Source organism: Balaenoptera borealis (genome assembly GCF_965194805.1).
Source record: "Balaenoptera borealis genome assembly, chromosome: 6".
NCBI classification, from domain to species: domain Eukaryota; kingdom Metazoa; phylum Chordata; class Mammalia; order Artiodactyla; family Balaenopteridae; genus Balaenoptera; species Balaenoptera borealis.
This window is the reverse complement of record NC_138863.1, coordinates 72,093,522-72,114,439: the sequence shown is the minus strand read 5'-3', so window position 1 is coordinate 72,114,439 and position 20,918 is coordinate 72,093,522. Positions and strand designations below refer to the sequence as shown.

At 34.5% G+C, this 20,918-nt stretch overlaps 2 protein-coding genes across 9 annotated transcripts in view; one reads left to right on the top strand and one right to left on the bottom strand.

Moving 5' to 3' along the window:
- Positions 1–14,011, top strand: part of MARCHF7 (membrane associated ring-CH-type finger 7) — a 45,390-nt gene extending 31,379 nt beyond the window's left edge. For 3 of the 6 annotated variants that reach the window (XR_014245553.1, XR_014245554.1, XR_014245555.1), the window contains 6 exons: positions 21–190; positions 5,583–5,692; positions 8,561–8,674; positions 10,164–10,212; positions 10,741–10,926; positions 12,706–14,011. Coding sequence is in view for 3 of the 6 variants with exons in the window: in XM_082395296.1 (XP_082251422.1) it covers positions 21–190; positions 5,583–5,692; positions 8,561–8,674; positions 10,164–10,212; positions 12,706–12,764 (502 nt within the window). In the remaining 3 variants the exon portion in view is untranslated. The remainder of the gene's footprint in view (positions 1–20; positions 191–5,582; positions 5,693–8,560; positions 8,675–10,163; positions 10,213–10,740; positions 10,927–12,705) is intronic. The other 3 variants (XM_082395296.1, XM_082395295.1, XM_082395297.1) reach the window with 2 other exon arrangements.
- A 272-nt stretch (positions 14,012–14,283) lies between these two features.
- The window catches only part of LOC309630244 (CD302 antigen), a 131,086-nt gene continuing 124,451 nt past the window's right edge, over positions 14,284–20,918 (bottom strand). For all 3 annotated transcript variants that reach the window (XM_082395227.1, XM_082395226.1, XM_082395225.1), the window contains 2 exons: positions 20,283–20,309; positions 14,284–17,044 (listed from right to left, as the gene is read on the bottom strand). In XM_082395227.1, the coding sequence (XP_082251353.1) occupies positions 16,842–17,044; positions 20,283–20,309 (230 nt within the window). In that variant the 3' untranslated portion in view covers positions 14,284–16,841. The remainder of the gene's footprint in view (positions 17,045–20,282; positions 20,310–20,918) is intronic.

Below are 20,918 nucleotides of genomic sequence, written 5' to 3'. Positions count from 1 at the left end.
AAATGTACCTTCTTTTCCAGCCTCCTTTTAGAGGACTCTGAAGAAGAAGAAGGTGATTTATGTAGAATTTGTCAGATGGCAGCTGCATCATCCTCTAACTTGCTGATAGAGCCATGCAAGTGCACAGGAAGTTTGCAGTATGTCCACCAAGAGTGTATGAAAAAATGGTTACAGGCCAAAATTAACTCTGGTAAGATTTACCCTTTTGTGTATTTTGTTTTCACAGTTTTTCCAAGAGATGCACGTATGTATGCATTTTAATTAACAAATCTGGTTATAATTTATTGATTGTCAAATTTATACTCTTATCAAAAGCGTCAATCATTTTTTGAAGCAAAAGCATTGAAGAGCATTAGTCTTGCTTCATAAATTTAACATATAATAGTGTTTCTTATATTTCATTTACTGAACAATCTACTCCCATACATGTATAGTGCAACTGTAGTTTGTTATTGTTGGTGACGCTTACATCATGCAAGATATTTTTGAATCAAAGAAATATTCTTACTGTTTACCAACTATGTGTCCTTGAGAAAGATTTATTGTCTCTCATGTTGTTATGCAGCAGTAAAATTACTGTAGGGAGTCATTGTTTATTAAGTGCCTGTTCTGGAGCCAGGCATTGTTCTAGATGTGGGATATAGAGAGCAAGACAGACAAGGCACTTGCTCTCGTGGTGGGATTACGTGTTAAAGCAATGCCTTGTTGAGGTGAGGACATTTATACTTGAATGAAGAGGAGCTAGCTATTCTAGAATGAGAGGAAAAGCATTCCAGCACACAGAACAGCTAGTACAGAGACTTTAAGGTGGGAATGACTTAGGTGTGTTTGAGGAATTGAATGAAGGCCCAGCATGGCTGGAGTATAATTAGTGGGAAAGGAGAGGGGTGATGAGGTAAGAGAGATTAGCAGAGGCTAGCTCATTTAGGACTTTGAAAGTTAATGTCAGAAGCTTAGATTTTTATGTAAGTGTCGTGGGAAACCACTGAAGGTCAGGGGAGTGAAATGATCTTATTTATATTTTGGCTGCTCTGTGAAGAGTGGATTTTAGTGTGACAAGAGTAGAAGCAGGGAGGTCAACTGGGAATCTATTGTGGTGACCAACCAGGAATCTATCTTTACAAGAGGTGGTGATGGTGGTGGTGGTGGTAGAAATGGATGATGGATTCTGGTATGTTTTGGAGGTAGATTCTATAAGACTCGCCAGTGGATTGGATGTGGTGGAGTGAAGGAGAAAGAACACTTAGAGAAGCTCATATTTTTGCCTTGAGCAACTAAATAAATGGTGGGGCCATTGACTGAAAATAAAGAAGACTGAGAATAGAATAAATTTGGGAGAGGAAACCGAGAGTTCTGTTTTAGAAATGTTGTATTTGAACTGTTTATTAAATAACCATATGGAAATGGTTATGGGCAGTTAGCAAGACAGGCATGATGTTTCAGGGGTTTTAGTGCAGAAAATAACAGTTTTAGGAATCATGAGCACATAATATTTTAAGATTTGAGATTAAATAAGGTCACTTGAGCAAGAGCAGATATTAAAAAAATGAGCCCAGGGCAGAGCCCTGAGGCACCCAAATGCTTAGTGGGAACAGAGAAGGAGATTTGAGGAGCAGCCTCAGTCTGGTATGAAGAAAACTGAGAAAATGTCGTGTTGTTCAAGCCAAAAGAAGAAAATGTTTTAAGAGGGTGTAACCAACCCTGTCAGGTACTGCAAAGAAATCAGAACAAAGAGATAAGAACAAAGAAATGACAGCTGGATTTGGTAGCATGGATGACCTTGGTGACTTCAGTGCTGGGAAGGTGTCTTTGTATGATTAAATTGAGCTGAGTAAGACTGGGGAAGCAGCGGCATTGACGCCCTCTTACAATAAGCTTCACTGTCAAGGATTGGAGATACCGGGTAGGAATTGGAGAGTTATATGGGGTCATGGTACATGTTTTTGTTTTGTTTTTGTTTCGAGGTAGAAATTTGAGGGCATTTTTTATTTTAACAAGAGATACAATGGAGAGAAAAAAAATTATGAAAAGGGAAAGGAAAGATGGGATCCAGAGCACAAGTTGAGTAGTTAGCCTTTAATAGGAAAAAGGGTACTTCATCTCTAGAAAGCTAGTGTAGATATGGATTATTGATCAGTTTGTTGCTTTGGTGAGAAGGTGCTTGAATTCCTATATAATTGCTTCTGTTTTCTTAGTAAGGTCTTTAGCTGATGAGGGGATAGGTTAAGAGATTTTCATGTGTGGGGAAAATAACATTCTAAAATGCTTTCAGGGTTTTCAGGTAGTACTAATGTCCATAAAAATCTGTGGCCATGAATATGATTTAAAAGTGGGATTGGGATACGTGTACATTTTTTTTTAGAAGCAGTTTTCAGATACTTGGATACAGATGAGGATTTGAGTTCGATGGGGTTGGGACCTTTGCCAGGCAAATATGATGAAGGGAGTTAAGGGTGTTTGTAAGGCTGTAGTTGTGGTGAGCCTAGAAATTAGACAAAATAAGGAAGGGAGTAAGAACATTAGGAAGTGGATAGTGAGAAGTGGTAGGGTCAGTGTCTTTGAATCTCAGTGACATTGAAGAGAATTGCCAGAGTAGGAGAGCTAAAATGATGAAAAGTTGTAGGTGCACAGGAGAGGATGCTTAAAATACAGATTTTAGGAGTAGTGCAGTACACTGCAATGACAGGGTCAACGGTATGACCATAACCGTGGGGAAGGGTAATATTGGAAGCAAGGATGTTGAGGAAGTCAGAATCAAATGTGGTCTTATGTGGCTGTTGAAATAGCCAAGAAATAAGTTGGGTAAAGAAGAGACGTGCTAAAGTCATTAATGAATGAGGAGGGACTTAGAGTTTCAAAACAGCAATAGGTGTGGGGAGGGGGCATCTATCCCTATTTCTTGGTCCTGAGGTACAAAGTGTTGTGGGGAAAAAAATGGCTGCAGAAGAGTATGTATCAGTTTGTGAAGCACTGTCGTTTAGGCTTGAAGTTGAAGAGATAATTCATAAAGGAGATTGGTTAAGAGGAATTTAATGTTGGACCATGAGTACCAGAGGACCTAGTGAAATGTGACTAGTAGGGTGGGAAATTAGATCAGAGTAGTAAATGTACATAATTGTGTGAAAATGACAGTCTGATGGTGATAGCTGGGTGGCATAGGCAAACAGGTTGTGAGGTATGATGGTATTAATTTTAATGTTAATTGTTGGAGGAGTTTGAGTAACCTATTCAAACTGGAGATTACGAAGGTAGTGGGAAATTTTTTCCTGCTGCAAGGTTAGCAAAGGCCTCCTTGGGGTAGGGGGTTATCTTTTCTTCTAAACTAACCTGATCCCAAACCTGTGTGATGGGCTGTCTTACCTGTAGCAGCCTCTTCTTGGCTGTATAGTGTTATGACAGCCTCATAGGCTTTATTAGTCATCACCCTGGGGTGTTATTAAGATAAAATGAGTGCTCAGCATGGTTCTTGACACTTAGCAAGGGTCCAGAAATGTTAGGTATCACCAAAATGAAAAACAACTTGACTCACCTTCTGTTACATTTGCAATTGGATTGTTAGTATTATGTAGGCAGGAAAACAGATAATACAATATATTGTCTAAGAACATTGGATTTTTGGAGTTAGACATGCTTAGGTTGGAATATGGACTCCAACACTTAACTATAGGATTTTGAATAAGTCTCTTTTAACATTGGTTCTGAACCCTGGTTGCTGATCAAAATATTACCCATTGGAGTTTTTAAAAACATAGATGCCTCAGATCCATTCCTAAACATTTTTAAGTAGGTCTGGGGTTGAGCCTCAATTCCGTCATGAATCAGATTGAGTAATAGCTTGTTGTTAAGGTCAAATGAGATGATGTTTATGAATAGTTTCTCACAGTATTGGACTCATAGTAAGTACTCAATTAAATAGGTTTTAAAGGTAATAATAAGTATTCATGGTCAAATGAATGTTAAGATCTCAAGAACTGAACCTTCCTTTTAGTTTCCACAAGGCTTTCTCGTATTTTCATAAAGACCCCATCTGGTAGGTGATTCTCTGGTAGAGATTCATTTAAACATTTATTAGGCAGCTACTATATATGGACTGTTGAAACTCTATAGGATGTTCAAAGATGAATAGAATACGTCTAGTACAAGTTTAGGCAAATGCAGTCAGGGCCTACTGAATGAGGTGGGATGTAAAGGACAGAATCCTGGATTAAAGATTGTAGGGATAAATGGGTTCCTCCCATCTGCACATGACCTTTTTGAGCAACTTCTGTAGGTCACTTGTTCCGTAGAAGAGAAAAATGAAACCCTAAGATGTGAAAGACTTTGTTTTAATGATATCCAGTGTCCATATTTTATGACCATCACATTTTTCCTGCTTCTGAATCAGAGAATAAATGTCTGATAAGAGAAAGCCTTCTAAAGTTTCACATTCTTTATATTCTCCATCAGGTCATAACACTATGGACTTATCCTTGAATCTCCAGAACTTCTAATCTATTTTGGCACATAACAAGCACTCCGTAAATGTTAGTTAAATTGAATCTAAATCTTTATCTTGTTTATGCACATGACTTGCTCTAATTTTTAGTACCTTTTTTCATTTTAAAACCCTGTCTAAAAATAAACACAAGGGGGAAAATGGCTATATCTTTAATTAGACAAGACCTACTTAATTGGAGCCAGAAGCTTAGGAGTAACCAAGTGTTGAGTGCCTACAGGACAGATGGAATTTTATTTAATTGTGATAAAATATATATTGATATAACATGAAATTTGCCCTTTTAACCATTATTAAGTGTATAATTCAGTGACATTAAGTAGATTCCGAATGTTTTGTGACCATCACCACTATTTGTTTACAAAACTTTTAAGTCACCCTAAACAGAAATTTTATACCCATTAAGCACTAACACCCTTCTCCCCCTCCTCCCCAGCCCCTGGTAACTTCTGATCTACTTTCTCTATGAATTTGCTTATTCTACATATTTCTTATAAGTGAAATCATACAACATTTGTCCTTTTTGTATCTTATTTGTGCCTTATTTTACTTAGCAGTTGTAGCATGTATAAGGACTTCATTCTTTTCATGGCGGAGGGGAGCTGTTTTTATCTGAACAAAGGTGGATCCCTTTTTTTGCCTTCTATGCTGCAGGGAAGACACATTTCTTCGACCACAGAAGGTCTTAGTATATGTCGTCACGTTAAAGATACTAGCCTGAGTATATGTAACTAGTTGTTTTAGATACCATGTTTTCTTGGCATCTTGCCAGAGTACTTAAGGAGGAAGTAGGAGGTACAGATAACTAACATTCCATTGTCAGCTTCCCATATCAAAATGTATGAGCATCTGGGGGGAAAAATGGGTGGAGGCTTAGGTACCACAGAGTAGGACTTGACATGCACATCTGGTGTTACTGATTGATATTTTAGGAGACATTACTGGTTTATGGTCGTAGCACAGTCTCCCTGCTATCTCTTCCTCCCTGCCTTCCTTTCAGTTTTCTGTGTTCTAAGCTTAAACCTACAAGGAAAAATGTTTTGTCGAGACCCTGCAAAATTAAGCTTTACTTGTAATTTTTTACCAGGTTCTTCGCTAGAGGCTGTAACCACCTGTGAACTCTGTAAAGAGAAGTTGCAGCTTAACCTGGAGGATTTTGATATTCATGAACTACATAGAGCTCATGCAAATGAACAAGTTAGTATATTTTGCCTAATTTACCTTGGTAAGTGTCTATTCTGTGCTTAAAGGACAACTCTTGAAGAAAAGATTAAATCATGGTCAGAAAACCTGCATTAAAATAATAATAATAACATTTTCTTTTACTGCATTAGGTATAATTTTATAATTTTTCTTTACTTTCCTATAACTTTTTGAAAGTGAAAGGCAAAAAAGCAAGTCGCAGGTTTTAAATTATTAAGATAAAATTTATTATATGGTTCCTAAATAAACGTGAAAATAAAGGCTTACTAAGTGGTCCCCAAATAGGCATGCTAAGAGCTGTCTCAGTTGTGAATACCTCTTAGTCCTAGAACATGATTGAAACACCAAGCCCTGGATCTTCATCCTCTTCCTTCCTTCCTTCCTCCCTCCATCCCTCCATCCATCCCTCCGTCCCTCCCTTCCTCCATCCCTCCGTCCCTCCCTTCCTCCCTTCCTTTTTTTTTAATGTTAGGAATAGCTTTTTATGTGCCTATCTGCCCCCATGTTCTTCTACTATCCTGGTTCCCTCCACTCTCCTCATTCCTACCTCTAACTTTATGATGAACAACTTACTTAAGAAATCTTTAATTCCAAGTTCACATTGTTTATAAACCTCTTTCTTTTAGTATTTGTGTCATTATAGTCTATTCATATAATGAATAATCTGATCTTATTAAATTTTTTTTCAAATATTTTCTTCTCATTTCTCAGATTTTTTGGTATTATTGATAACTATTCTCCTAATAATTGATTTGGTCACTAATTTTTGTTTCTTGAAGCTTTAAATTAAAAAAATTTTTTGAGATGCTTAGATAGTTAGAATGAAGAGTTCAATATTTTCCCCCTTTTCTTCCTCCTAAAGGAAAATTCTGGGGGAAAAAAGATGTTAAAGGAGATTACAAGGATGACTCAAGAGCCGTACTCTCCAAGTGTGCTTAGCATATTTGTTATAAAAAGAGATATGATGGTGGGAGAATGCATGAATGCTTGAAAAGCACTTTAAATTAAGGAGTAGTGGACACCCCCCTTTTTTTTGATAGAGGTAAAGTTCACATAAACATAAAAATCATTTTAAAGTGAACAATTCGGTATATTTGCGATGTTGTGCAACCACCACTGCCATCTACTTCCAAGATACTTTCATCTCTCCTAAAGAAAATCCTGTACCCCTTAACCAGTTGCTCCCTGTCCCCCCTTCCTTCGGCAACCACCAACTGCCTTCTGTCTCTGGATTTATCCATTATGGATATTTCGTATAAATGGAATCAAGCAACATGATCTTTTATGGATACCCTTTACTTTTAAAATGTGGGAATAATGAATACCCTTTGAAAATCTGATTAAAATCACACTCCTAACAAAATATACAAAGACACAATATTTGTATGTGATTTAAGGGATTCCCAGATCCTTTGAAGCTGATTACTTAGATCCAGGTTAAGAATCACTGATATAATTAATGAACCATTAAGGCAATTGATGTAGCATAGATGCTATTCATACTAATTATTACTCTATTCTTTAATGAGCCACTTGTCCAAAGAGAATAGTGTTTTCAGCAAGGAATTGTCTTAAATCCCTAAGGAGTCTCTCTAGACAGCTGAGCATTGGTATTTTAAAGAACGGGGAAAAGAGTATGTAAAAATAGAATGATGGAAAGAAAAAATTTTTTTTTCATCTTCTCAAAATGAGAGTAGGTTTCAAAGGATGGTTTTCTTCTGCCATTCTTCCTTCTCTAGGTGCTCCATCATGTCTCTTAAAGGTGGTTCTTTGGCATTTCGATTCAACCAGGAATGTTTCCATGGTTCTCCAAGGATTTAATGACCCACAATCTTAAATAATTTAAGTGTGAGGAAATACTAGGTGGAGTCATTGTAAAAGCAGTGACAGCCTTGATTAAGCTTCCTGGCTTTAACTTCTTTGTTCTGTGTGAATCTTGGATTCTGGGGGCCCAAGAACTACTCTCATTTGAAATGATTAGCTTAATGCAGTTTATTTCCTCATTATCCAGTAGCTTCATTTTTTTCAAGGTGATAAACATTAAAATTTTTTAAAAAAATTTTCAGGACATAAATTTATTTCCTTTTAAGTTAAAAATAAGAAAAGTAAGCAAAGATTTAAAGAAAGTTTTAATAAGTCAATTTCAAATTTCTTGAATGCTCTGTGGAATCTGATAACCAGTTACTTGCTGAAGTTGTTACTAAGAACGTATAGTTCTTAACTTCAGATGAGTTAATTACCAAAAATGGTACAACTTACAGGTAGTTCACTGTATAAAAATTACAGGATAGATTAGATTTTTAATAACACTATATTCATGACTTGTATTATTAGCTTCAAAACAACAATTTTGAACCAAAGGACAGGTTTTACCCACTATAAATTTCTATGTGAATGATATGAAGAACAGTTACTCTATTACCTTTATTCATTTTTATACTTACTGTTACCTTAAAGTTAATTATATTATGTAATAAACACTTGACCCATTTGACTAGGTTTTAATTGTATAATTAATAAAATCTGTTAGGCGCTTTATAACTTGATAGAACCAGAACATTCATTCTACCATCAAATGAGTTAAAAGTCCCACTTTTATATAAATTACATAAAAGAAGACTGTATGAAAATAAAGAGGATATTCACACACCTATTTGTACACCTTATAGCATTAGTAAAATTATGAAATTATGGAGGGTGACTTTTTATTTCTTGGTTTAATAGATGGTGCTGTATCTCTTACTAAGACTGGATATGAAAACATTTCCTCTAGTTTCTCAGTATACTTTGGATGTCAATCTCTTGTCTATTAATTTTTCATTCTCCATATTCTTCTTTTTCTCGTTTGCTTCCCTGTTGAAGGCTGAGTATGAGTTTATCAGCTCTGGTCTCTACCTAGTTGTGTTATTGCACTTGTGCGAACAAAGCTTTTCTGATATGATGGGAAATACGAATGAACCAAGCACACGTGTCCGAGTAAGTAACCTTGGAGCAGGGGAAAAGGGTGGATGTGATGCAACAAGTGTTTGCTTTGGAAAGCAGATTGTTCTATATGTTCACAGTCTATTTCCTTTGGGGAGTTCTTATATTAAAATCTTTCTTAAAATTAAAGATACTGTAGATTTAATAGAAATTGCTGTCTGGCTTACCTCTGTATCAAGCAGCCTAATTTTCTCATAAAGCTGTTTTAGAAAAAGAAGTAATTTTCTAGCTCTTGAAGGTGATTGGAATATATTTCAGTGAAAAACAGGGACAGAATTGGAAGTACTAAGGAAAATGCTCTTTTTAATTAAAAAACAAAAACAAGACTCAGTATTTTAACTTAGAAACCTGAAATTGAACTCCAAAAACTGAAAGAGTATGGGAAATTAACTTCAATTTATTTGTTACTGTCTTGTAAAAGATTACCAGTGTAGTAGTTTTTAAGCCTCCATATTTCAAACTACTTAAGATCTGGACTATTTGGCATTTAGTCTATACACTATTGCCTTAATTTAACACTTAAGCTAGCTGTTTGTTAGGTATTTTTAATTAAAAGGTACTGTTATGGAAATTTATACTCTACTGCCTTGCCCGTTTTATGTAGCAGGGACTAGAGTCTATATCTCATTACAGTAGCATTCTGAACACCTAATATCTTGAAATGTGTTCATAAACATATCCTTCAAACTATTTTTTATATGGATGTTCTCTTGGTGATGAAAATTTAGTAGAGTTTATGGTGAGGTATAATGTTTCTATTATATTTTGAAAATTATCAAATAACCAATTCAGTGTATATGGGTAGAACATTTTTCTGTAATCATGTAAACATTATTCCTGTGAGCCAGTTGACAGATTATTATCATTCAGAGAAAAGAGAACAAACTATCAAGAGCTTTCAGAATTTGAGCAAAGAGCTCTTGATTTCTAAACAGGCAACTTTAATCTCTTCAGAGTGAACGAACCATATAAAGTATATAATAAGATGTGTTGAATTCATGCCTTTGTAAAAGGTATACACAAGTTAATATTAAAGTGGAAGTCACTTTTATGATTTTTTTTAAAAGTACAGAGTCAAATGCAATACTTCCAGGCAGGAAAATACTGATTTATTTTTTTAATTGACCACTAAAATTCACTTGGGTCCAAATTGCAGAGGTTTAATTTTTTTTTCTCCATAGTTTTTGGAAGTATTATATCAATGCAAGAAGACAGCGGTATTCATAGAATATTATATTGTATCTGCTCCCAATTTCTATGTGATTAATATATGATTTTTACATCGCAATAATGATTATGTAAGACATTAAAAAAATCATATCCTTAAGCTTGTAAGTTTTGATGTGGGGGGAGAAAAACCCCCTATTTAAAGGCTTAAAATTGTGTTTGACTTTTAAGTAGAAATGAATCTCTTATACTGATTCTCTCTTTAGATCCATTTGCTACATTTAAACTACTGTATTTCTTTCTGCATTGTTTCTAGTTTATTAACCTTGCAAGAACTCTTCAGGCACATATGGAAGATCTCGAAAGTAGGTGGAATTTCCCCTCCCCAGACTTGTTGAATTTACTTTTGCAAATTAAACCCACAGAGCAAAACCTAAGTATATATACTCTTTTACCAAATTAGAGCTTCATTTATAGTCTTAATAATACCAGAATAATTGATTTGGGAAAGATGGGTTGGGCAACTGACACTAGTTTTTTAAGAGCCTATTTTTTAAAAATTAAATTAATTTTAATGTATGGAAGGGTGTTATTTTAACCATCAGTATTTTATTTAAATTAAAAATATATATTTAATCACCTTAATTTTAACACTTTTAATGTTAACACTTTTTTAAAAGAAGACATGTTTACTAATCAAAACACACTTCTTTAGATTTTTTGTGTGTGAAATTTTACTTGTTCTTTAGCTTTGTTAGATCATAAAAGGTGTTCCCTGGGTTTATATATAGTTCTAGGAATATAGTGGTGAAAGAGTCCTAATTCTGAGTCCCTAACAGAAGCCATAGTTTTTTTGTTTTTTTTTTGTTTTTTGTTTTTTGCTCCTTGTTCAGGTCCTCATGGACCTTTAATAGGCAGCCAGCTCCGCCAGCAGCTCCAATCTCTTAAGATCACGTTCCAGCTTTAGGACTTCTGCCTGGGCTCCTATGTGAAGGCACTTAATGCCCAAATCTTTACAGGCATCTGCACAGCTTACCCTCTTCTCAAAGTCCTACAACCTCCAGGGTGCTTCATACCAGGTGGGCACAGATATTGGTGGCTCTGGAACAGTTCCTGGGAATCCAAGATTACCCTACCTATTGTGCTTTTTCACCCAAAGCAACTGGCATCCCATGATCAGATTCCAGTACACTCTTTGAAGTGTTTTTATATATGTATTCTCCAATTGATTATCTTCTATACTCATCTTCAAAATACTTGGACTGTTAACCTGTAATGTGCATAATATTTTTACCTTTAGCGAAAGCTTAGCATCCTTTGAAGTAAGGTTTTTTTAAAGTTTTAAAAGGATTAGAGGTACAACGAGGTAATGCATTTTCACAACTTTAGTATGTGTGGAAATGGTATATAAAGGAATCAAATGATATAATAAAGTGGGACTTCATTTAGTGTAAATCTTTTTTTCCTTCATACCTTCTTAGTTCAGATCCATCATGTTGGCTAATACAAAGATCTCTCTTTTGTAAATTATAATTGATACTTTGTCAAATGTGATGAGAGTAATTTGTTGCAGTGTACATTTTCCCCAGATTGCTTGTTTGTTTTCAACTAACATTCTCATTTAGAATTTAGTTTTCTAAACATATAGGAGGGTCTACTCCCAACATGTGAATGAGAGGGAAAAGGTGAAGTTGAAATATATACCCAGACTCAACTGAGAGTGAAAGATGTGGGTGCTACAAGTTAACTCCTAAGTGCTAGAGTATTAATACATTCTGAAAATTGGTTCTGACTGAATTTTCTTCTGTAGAGTTAATCCAATAGAAAACATGAGAAATTCTCTGAAAAGCTATTTTATTTTTTAGTTTGACATTTCTCCATGATATTGCATAAAAGTTAAGCATAGGATTTACTCTTCATGAGCTAAGTATATGCTTGATATTTATTTAAAATGGATTTTAAATTTCTGCAAGGTAAATATATGAGGATTGAAGTTTCATCTGTACGTGTTGCATAATTTTTTCTTGTTGATTCCATTTTCTGGTTGCCCTTAAATTGTACAGTATTAAATACAAGAAGAGTGTACATTTAACCTTTCTGCCCTTGATAATAGGGGAAATGCTGGTAGGATGTTTAGTGAACTTCCATTTTCCTTCACATGCAGACAGTTACATAGTCTTGTACTTACTGTGTCCTTCTTAAAGACATTCGTGGAAGTTTTATATTAAACTCTTGAGCCAGTAATGACTAAAATAAATTGAGGTCGGACATGTTGCAAGAGTGATAAATTTCTGACAACGTGGAGGCATAGGAATAATCTCAACAAAAGGTTTTTACTAAATCCAATTATATTAGGCTGTGTCTATATAAAGCTTTTTTGACTAAATAGAGCTTTTTCTTGGCATTGTATAGACATAGCTCTGATGTAAATTTCAAGAACACCCATAACCTATTATTCTATGTACATTTTTTTTCATTCTCATCGGATACATCAAACACGCAGCGGTAATAAGCCAGATTCTACTCAGGTGTGTGAGAGCACTTGCCTTAAGTTTACTCTTTCTCTAGTGTATTTCTCATTAGCTACTGGGAACACAAATTGATCTCAGAAACTTTTTAGATGTTCTTGGGCCACATTTTTAAACATTTTCATTTTAATAAAAACTAACAAGAAAAAATGAAAATGGGGGGTGGGAGCGTTGTAGACGGGCCTCACCCACAGTCAGACCGCACTAACCCTGGCATATACTACATTGGGGTTTTTATCGTACAAGTCGTTGCTGTTCTGGCTTCATACTTACACATCCATTCTCATCCCCCTTAAAATCATTCTTGATCATCCTGTTTTCTTTCAACAGCTTCAGAGGATGATTCTGAAGAAGATGGAGACCATAACAGAACATTTGATATTGCCTAACTTCATATGAGACAAATGGATGATCTGTGAACAGTGTTTATTAAAACTGGCAATTAAGTATGAATTAATTTTCTGGGGAAATACCTATTGAACACATTTACTGTCTATATATAGAATGAATATATATATATACACACACACACATTATGCATGTATATATATGTTCATTCTCAAGTGTTGCTGAATTAAAATTCTGCTGGGCCTTTTAACATGGCCAGTGAATCTGATGTTTATAAACTGGTAATTAAAAGTATTTTTCTTTTAGATGAGTGGGGAAAGTGTTACCCTTGTTTTAAATATCTAAGCAATGCTGACAGCCCTTTTTTGTGTTGTGATTACTGTAGTTATATTTATGAAAAAAGGTTGGTGTTTTAGTCTCGTTAGTGAAAAAAGTGGGACAAAATATGCTTTTAGAATAAATTGCCAAATGGCACCTAATTATTTTTCTTTTTAAAATGCCTTAAGTTGCGGTCTCATTTTCATAATCATTTGCTTCCAGTGTTTAAAAAAAAAGAATGGGGAGAAAGTTAAGAAGAGCATTCATTATATTAGGTTTCCAAATTTAATTTGAATTCTAAATTCACTTAGCAATGAAATCTAATTTTTAAAATATATAAATAAAGTGTACAAATGGATAAATTTTTGTATTGATATGCAAAATGCAGATTATATTTGATAGGCCATAGTATGTAGATATTCCTTTTAGGAATATTACAGCTGTAAATTATATCAGAATTTGCCAGTCAGATGCTATTTGGTTAAAAGTATTATTGCAGTCTCAAGTTAACGAAATATTTTTAAATCCCACATTCAGAGTTTAAAACACTGGTTTTCAATGTGTTTTTTAGTGTTGTCACTTCTTTATAGATAAATATGATATAAATAACCTGTTTGGATCCTGGTCGTTTTTAACTGTTCCTTGGTAATTCTAAGCATTTATTTGATGACTTAATATTTTTCACTACCTTTAGAGATGAACATTAACTGTTCACCATACTGTGGTCCTGAGTTGTGTATATGTCCATAACACTGTATATTTTCTCTGTCAACACCCTTAGGATACACTTAAAAATGCCTTCAGGCGGGTTTCAGGTTAAATAAAGTCTTTTGTCAAGCTACTTTTTCAGAACCTAAATAGAAACCATGTAATTTCTCACGTGTGAATCAACAGTTTGCCCACATTCAGTCAGATTGTTGGTCTTAATGTAAAACTTTGGCTTGAAATAAAGTGCATACTGATTGATTTACTTTATAGTTTGAAATGTTTCCTTTTAAACAGGTGCTCAAGAAGCCTTCAAACCTTATAGCCAAGAATCTTATTTTAAATCCCATTTTAAATGAAATATAATTGTTTCTAAAACATTTGCTCAACTTCTGCCTGTTATCTTTGCGTTGCCTTCCTTAAAGCAGATACGCAAAATTTAAGGATGCCAGTATCAATATCTATTCTACAGGTCTTTAGGGATGCTTTGAGTTTGAAACATTTATGCTTTTAATAGAACTCAGCATGAAAATGTAGTGTCTTAACCCACAAAATTTTTTATTTAAAAATTTTAAGTAAATGGTAGAAAACATTCCATTGGTGTGCATACAATTTATTAATAGTTTTGCTATATTAAGTGCTAAATGACAGAGATACAGACAGTGGCTTGAGCTTTATAGTATTCTTGTAGTTCCTTTGTACCACTTAGTATTTCAGTATTGTATTAGCTGCTTATGTCCCTGTAAATGTGAATTAGAGGGAATAAGAAAAATCTTTCATTGGTATCACTTTTAAATTCTGAACAAAATAGAGACCATACACTACTCAAATACCTAAGAATTTAAGATTGCAAATTCCTAAGAAAATGTAGTTAAAAGTAAGTGGTAAAATGTAATGATAGTAGTAATAGTTGCCAAACATAAGAATTACATTGTCATTATTGGGTAGAACCAAGATGTTTGAAGAAAGCAGTTTATACATTCTGAATGTAAACAGGCATGCTAATGTTACTGTTAATATTAAAAATAAATACAGACTTGAATGATTCAGTTATCTGTTGACCACCAAATAGATACAAGGGCCTATTACAGATGTTCAGATATATAAAGAGAATTAAGATTTAGCACTGCATTACCGGGGTCTTTAAGGACTTGTTTGAAAATAAAATCAAACATGGAAAATTAAATCAGTTAAAACAGCCATTTTGGTAGAGCTGTCATTATTAAGTAGAAGTTACTGAAATGAACTGAAGAAAATTAGTTATGTAGAAGTGGGAGACTCTAGAGCAGCATTGTCCACTGAAATTTTCTATGATAATGGAAATGTTCTACAATTTGCATTGCCCATCGTGGTAGCTCCTAACTGCACGTGATTTGAGCATTTGAAATATGGCTAGTGCAATTGAGGAAATGAACTTTATTTAAATAGCCACATGTGGCTAGCGGCTAGTGTATTAGATACTGTAAAGATCTGTGATTGATAGTTACAAAGTTTTAAGGAACAGATGGCTGGTCTCAGTTCTTAAAGGAGTGGTAGAATTTGAGGAGGAAAAGCAGTAAGGAATTCCAGTCTAATGTTCACGATTAGCAGCACCATTAATACTCTATCAGTAATAAAATAGACATCTCAATCAATACACAAAATCTCAAAGTTTTACAGAGCATAATTGTTTTGTAATAACACCTAGTATAAAATTTGGTTTTTAGTACCACATAGTCAAATTATTCACTTTGCAGTTATACATGTCTCATTAAGAAAACTGCCATTAATTGTGATGAGGGATGTTTCTGATTCATGGTGGCCAGTGGAAACAGATGGCGCAAGCTAGGACTTCGTTGCCACTGGTCAACCTTGAGAGATGATAGTGTCTCTATCCATATGAAAAGTATTCCCATAAGATGATTGATGGGATATGCGTTAGGGAGAGAGGTTACTTTCCTCGCACTTTCAAGTTTCTACATATAGTAAATACAATTTTATGTGAAGTACATTATCTTTTCTAATACTGTGTTTTTAAGTTGCTAAAGAAATCATTGTTTCAGCTTTCTTCCATTTTCATTTTTTACCCCCCCAAATGATTATTTCACCATTGTCTTAAAATGTACAACACACATACTGAAAACTTTGAACATGATCACTACAGTAGTAGTTAGTTTTTCTCTGCAGTTATTGCTTACACAGGTTTCATGTCATTGAATGATAAACTTCATCAAGGCTTGGGGAGCATGAGAGATGATGATATAGGAACAGATATGGTGGTAGGAGAAAAATCCCTGAAGGACACTATGACCCAAGAGTTCCCCGCAATGCCAGCCTCCTCCACACCTTCCTGGTATGGCTGTAATTTTTTTTGTTTCACAAAATTTATTAAATCTTACTGAAATTCTGACCATTTATGATCAGTGCTAAATACTGTTTGTGGTCCAAAACAGTGTTCTGAAAGTACTGAAATTGTATAATTATGTGGCATATGGGGTGTTAAAAAATCTGTAAAATTTTCTACATGTAAATCGTAAAGGAAGATGGAAATATTTGAGGAATTATCAGAGTAACAAGCATAAGTGATATCTAAATGTAGAGAATCTATTTTAAGGTCAGGTTTATTCTTCCATACCTTATTGATAAAGGAGCAAGACCATAGAAATTACTAAAGACCTAGTGATTGCTAAAATTATAGTGATAAGTAGAATTTTTCTTTTTTTTTTAATTCAACTATAAACTAAGGTGGTTCAACTCAGTGGGAGGGAAGATGGAGAAGGTAAAAACAAGTAGACTGGGTTTTTTTTTTTTTTACCTGATTTACTATTAATACTTGGGCTTTAAGCTTTCCTTCATTCAAGTGAAAGGTGCATTTGAGGAGGTGGTTAAAACCATTAAATTATATCTAAGATTATTCCTTTTTAAAAAACTTTGTTCTTATAATCCTAAAGATTAATTTTTGTCACAGTCAGTGATTACATGAGACTAGTGGATGTTACTGGAATTAGGTAATACATCATAAAAACCATGATTTTCATTGTTAGGTTTTATATTAGAATCTTGCGTAGGAATCACTGTCAAGGTATTTGATTTCTTAATCTGAGATTTCCAAAACCTTAGTCGAATTGAACATCATATTCATTTTCCTCTGCAACTACTAAAACACAGTCATCATTATAAGGTGATCGGGGTGCAGCTGAAAAAACTGTGGTGAAACCAGAATCCAAACTTCTTCTGTATAGGAACCAAACGACTGCTCCCAAAACTGTCAAAATTACTGTGCTAGCAATCACCAAAGCTGATATTAAAATGTGGTTATCTGTAAAGGAAAAGACAAAAGAAAATATGGGAAATCAGGATACACAAGTTGATAGTATTGCTCTTTGGGGAGCACAAATATAGTTTCATCACATAAATATTTCACTACTTTGAGAATTTCTCACATTGGTTAGAAAAACAGTTACACACATTTATTCCTATCAAAATTTATATTTCTTAGCTTGAATAATTGCCATACTTCAAAATTTGAAATAAACTTTGCAGGTCTCCAGTCTACTTTAAGATCCTAAAATGGAAATTATCCACACTGAAGGTTTCACCGTATATTTCTATTTGCATATATGATTTTATGTTATCCAAAGTATACATGTGCATAGCTTAAAATTCATAGTTCTACAGGGTATGTAATGAAAACACTGTGTTCCTCCTCCTGCCCTACTACTGCTCACCCTTAATTACCACTCCTCAAAGCAGCCACTCTTCTTACTTCTGTTATTTGCCTCCATGCATGCTTATATTGCTCTTTGATGTAAAATTTTTTTTAATTGTAGTAAAATATGCATAACAAAATTTACCACCTTAACCATTTTTAAGTGTGCAGTTCAGTAGCATTAAGTACATTTACATTGTTGTGCTGTGTCATAACCATTCAACTATAGAACTTTCATCTTGCAAACCTGAAAACTATATTAAACATTAACTCCCCATTCCCCCCTCTCCCCGGCCCCTGGCAATCACCATTCTACCTTCTGTCTCTGAGGCTGACTACTCCAGGTACCTCAAATAATTAGAGTCATACAGTATTTGTCCTTTTGTGACTGGCTTATTTCACTTAGCCTAGTGTCCTCCAGGTTCATGCATGTTGTAGCATGTGTCAGAATTACCTTTTTAAGGCTGAATAATGTTCATAGTATGTATATACCATGTTTTACTTACCCATTCATCTGTAGATGGACACTTGACTTGGTTCCACCTTCCTGGCTACTGAGAATAATACTGCTATAAACATGGTTGTTTAAATTCTGTTCAAGTCCCTGTTTCCACATCTTTTGGGTATATACTGGATCATATGGTAATTCTATGCTAAATTTTTGGGGAAGCTCCTGTACTGTTTCCACAGCGGATGCACCATTTTACATTCCCATCAGTAGTGCACAGAGGTTCCACGGTCTCCACATTCTTGTCGACACTTGTTATTTTCTGTTTTCTTTTTTTTTTGGTTTGGTTTGGTTTGGTTTTGGCTGTACCGTGCAGCACGTGGGATCTTAGTTCCCCAACCAGGGATCAAACCCGTGCCCCCTGCAGTGGAAGCACAGTTTTAACCACTGGACCACCAGGGAGTCCCTCTGTTTTCTTTCTTTCTTTTCTTTCCTTTCCTTCCTCCTTCCCTTTCTCTCTCTCCCTTTCTTTCTCCCTTTCTTCCCTTTCTTTTTTTCTTTTTGATAGCCAACTTAATGAGTGAGGTGGTGCTTTGCTTGATTTTTTTTTAAGATGTTATATATATTCATCTTATAGAAGAGTCAGGATTTACCTCCTATATATACATGAACCCAATGAACCCATAAACACTCCTTTTCTCCTCTTCTGTCAGTCATAGCAAGCTCCAAACTGAGAGAAAGTAATCATGATATTAAGGAAAAAATAAGGGCAAGAGACTTGAATAGGCATTTTATAAAAGAAGATATCCAAATGGCTAATACATGTGTGAAGGTGCTCAACATTATTTTTCGTCAGGGAAATTAAAATAAGATCACTCTACATACCCATCTGAATGGCTAAAATTAGACTGACAAGACCATCATCGGATGGATGTAGAGCAAATGGAACTTGTCAGCAGGAATGTTAACATGGTTCAACCACTTTGAAAAATTATTTGATTATTTCTAATAATGCTAAACATTATTAGCTACCCTATGGCTGTTTCACTCTCAAGGAAAATGAGAACAAAGGTCCAAAAAAAAAGTATGAGAATGTTCATAGCACGATCACATTCATGCCAGACTAATAATGATCAAATGACCATAGACAGGAGAATGGACAAATTATGGTATGTTTATAAAGTAGTGTGCAGCAATAGAAAAAGTACAATATATATGGGCAGCACTGATGAATCAAAAAAATGTTCTGACTGAAAAAGTTACATTTACGTGAAGTTCAAGAACAAACAACTCTAACCTATGGTGATAGAAATCAATAGTGGTTACCTGTGGGGTGGATGCTGGTAGGGTGGGCATTTATTGGGAGGGGCATGCGGACACACCATTTTGTGGTGTGATGGAAATGTTATATCTCGATTTGAGTGGTAGTTACACAGGTATATACATAAGCAACCATCAAGGTGTACATTTAAGACTGTGCATTTTATCCTCAGTTAATTACACATCAAAAATTTGGAGGTTAAAAAATATGCTACACAATTTGCAAAAATTTCCTAACAGGCATTCATACATTGTTTTGGGGGATGCAAAATGGTACAATTTCTCTGAAACTATCAGTATTGATCAAAGTTATATATTCATGTTCAATACGGCAGTTATATTTCAGAGAATCTAAGATAAACATGCTTTTGTGCAAGGTGATTTCATTCCTTGCAGCACTGTTATAATAGCAAATGTTTGGAAACAACCCAGTAGGGGTCCGGAGTTGGTAAATAATTGAATGTATCCATACAATGGATGAGTATACAGTTGTAAAAAAGAATGAAGATTTAGCTATAGGTAATGACATGGAGAGATATTTAGACTATTTAGTGAATAAAAAAGTAAGTCATATCTCTTGTTTACATTGGCAAAAGAAACACTAGACATTTAAAGAAGAAAGTGAAATAGTGCCCAATAAGGGTTCAGGTAGAATAGGATGGACGGAGGCACAGTGGGAGGAGACAGATTTGTCAGTGTTTGCCTTGTATAGTTTTGCTTTTGGAACCACGTAAATATATTACCTGTTCCTTTCCCAAAAATACGTTTAGTAAGCCCTAAGATTCTTCATGAACTGTAATTACAACTATAAGAAAAAAATTTTTTAACAAAAGATGCAGTCATTCCCCACAAAAACAGATAACGGAGCAATGAGGAGATAGATTTGGTGTTTTTAAAAAATGTTCATTTCATACATAACTTGCAGATATATTTAAAATGTCAAGTCTTTCTGTATTCTTATAAAAGTTGTTCTACTTCACACTGTCATATAATTAAAGAGGTCTTCAGTACTACTTTAATATGCTAGAATCTTAATATATTCTTTCTTGTGGGAAAAATTTAACAAAAGACCATACTTACCTGATAAATATCTCTTTTCATATGGGACTAGAATACAAAAGAAAATCATAATTAATTTAAGTATGCCTTATTCTAAGAATGCTTCTAAACACTTTGAAAGTAGTTTAAAACGAACCCTTTAATAGTTTAGTATTATCCATATTTCTGTTGCTTGGTCATGTGTCTGTATTATCTGTTTTGAACTCAGTTTTTTTAAAAAAAGATGTAGAGAGCTAAAAACGCATTAGCTCAGTTGGTGGAAAAAGAATAAGGGAACTCAAGAAAAAGTGTGATGAAGTGAGGGAGATAAGAGGATTTGGGTTGGAAAGTCTGTAGAAACAGTAAAAGTATACAATTGTGACCCTACCTTGGTAGTACAGATTTGCTCACTATTTCTGATGTTTTGAAGTTATAGTTTAATTAAAAATGTGGCTTATATAATGGTGCCTGAGGCATAGTATATGAAAAGAACCAACTTTTAAAAAATCCAACAAATATTGGAAGTCAAATGCTACTACCATAAAAGTGTGACTGATTAGTCAAAAACCCTGCTGAGGCAAGTTTAAAAAAAAAAAAATTGTATGTAGTTCCAGATGTAAAGAAAGGAAATAATCAGAGGCAGATGTATAGTTTTGGTTTGCAGTTGGAGTAGAAGGG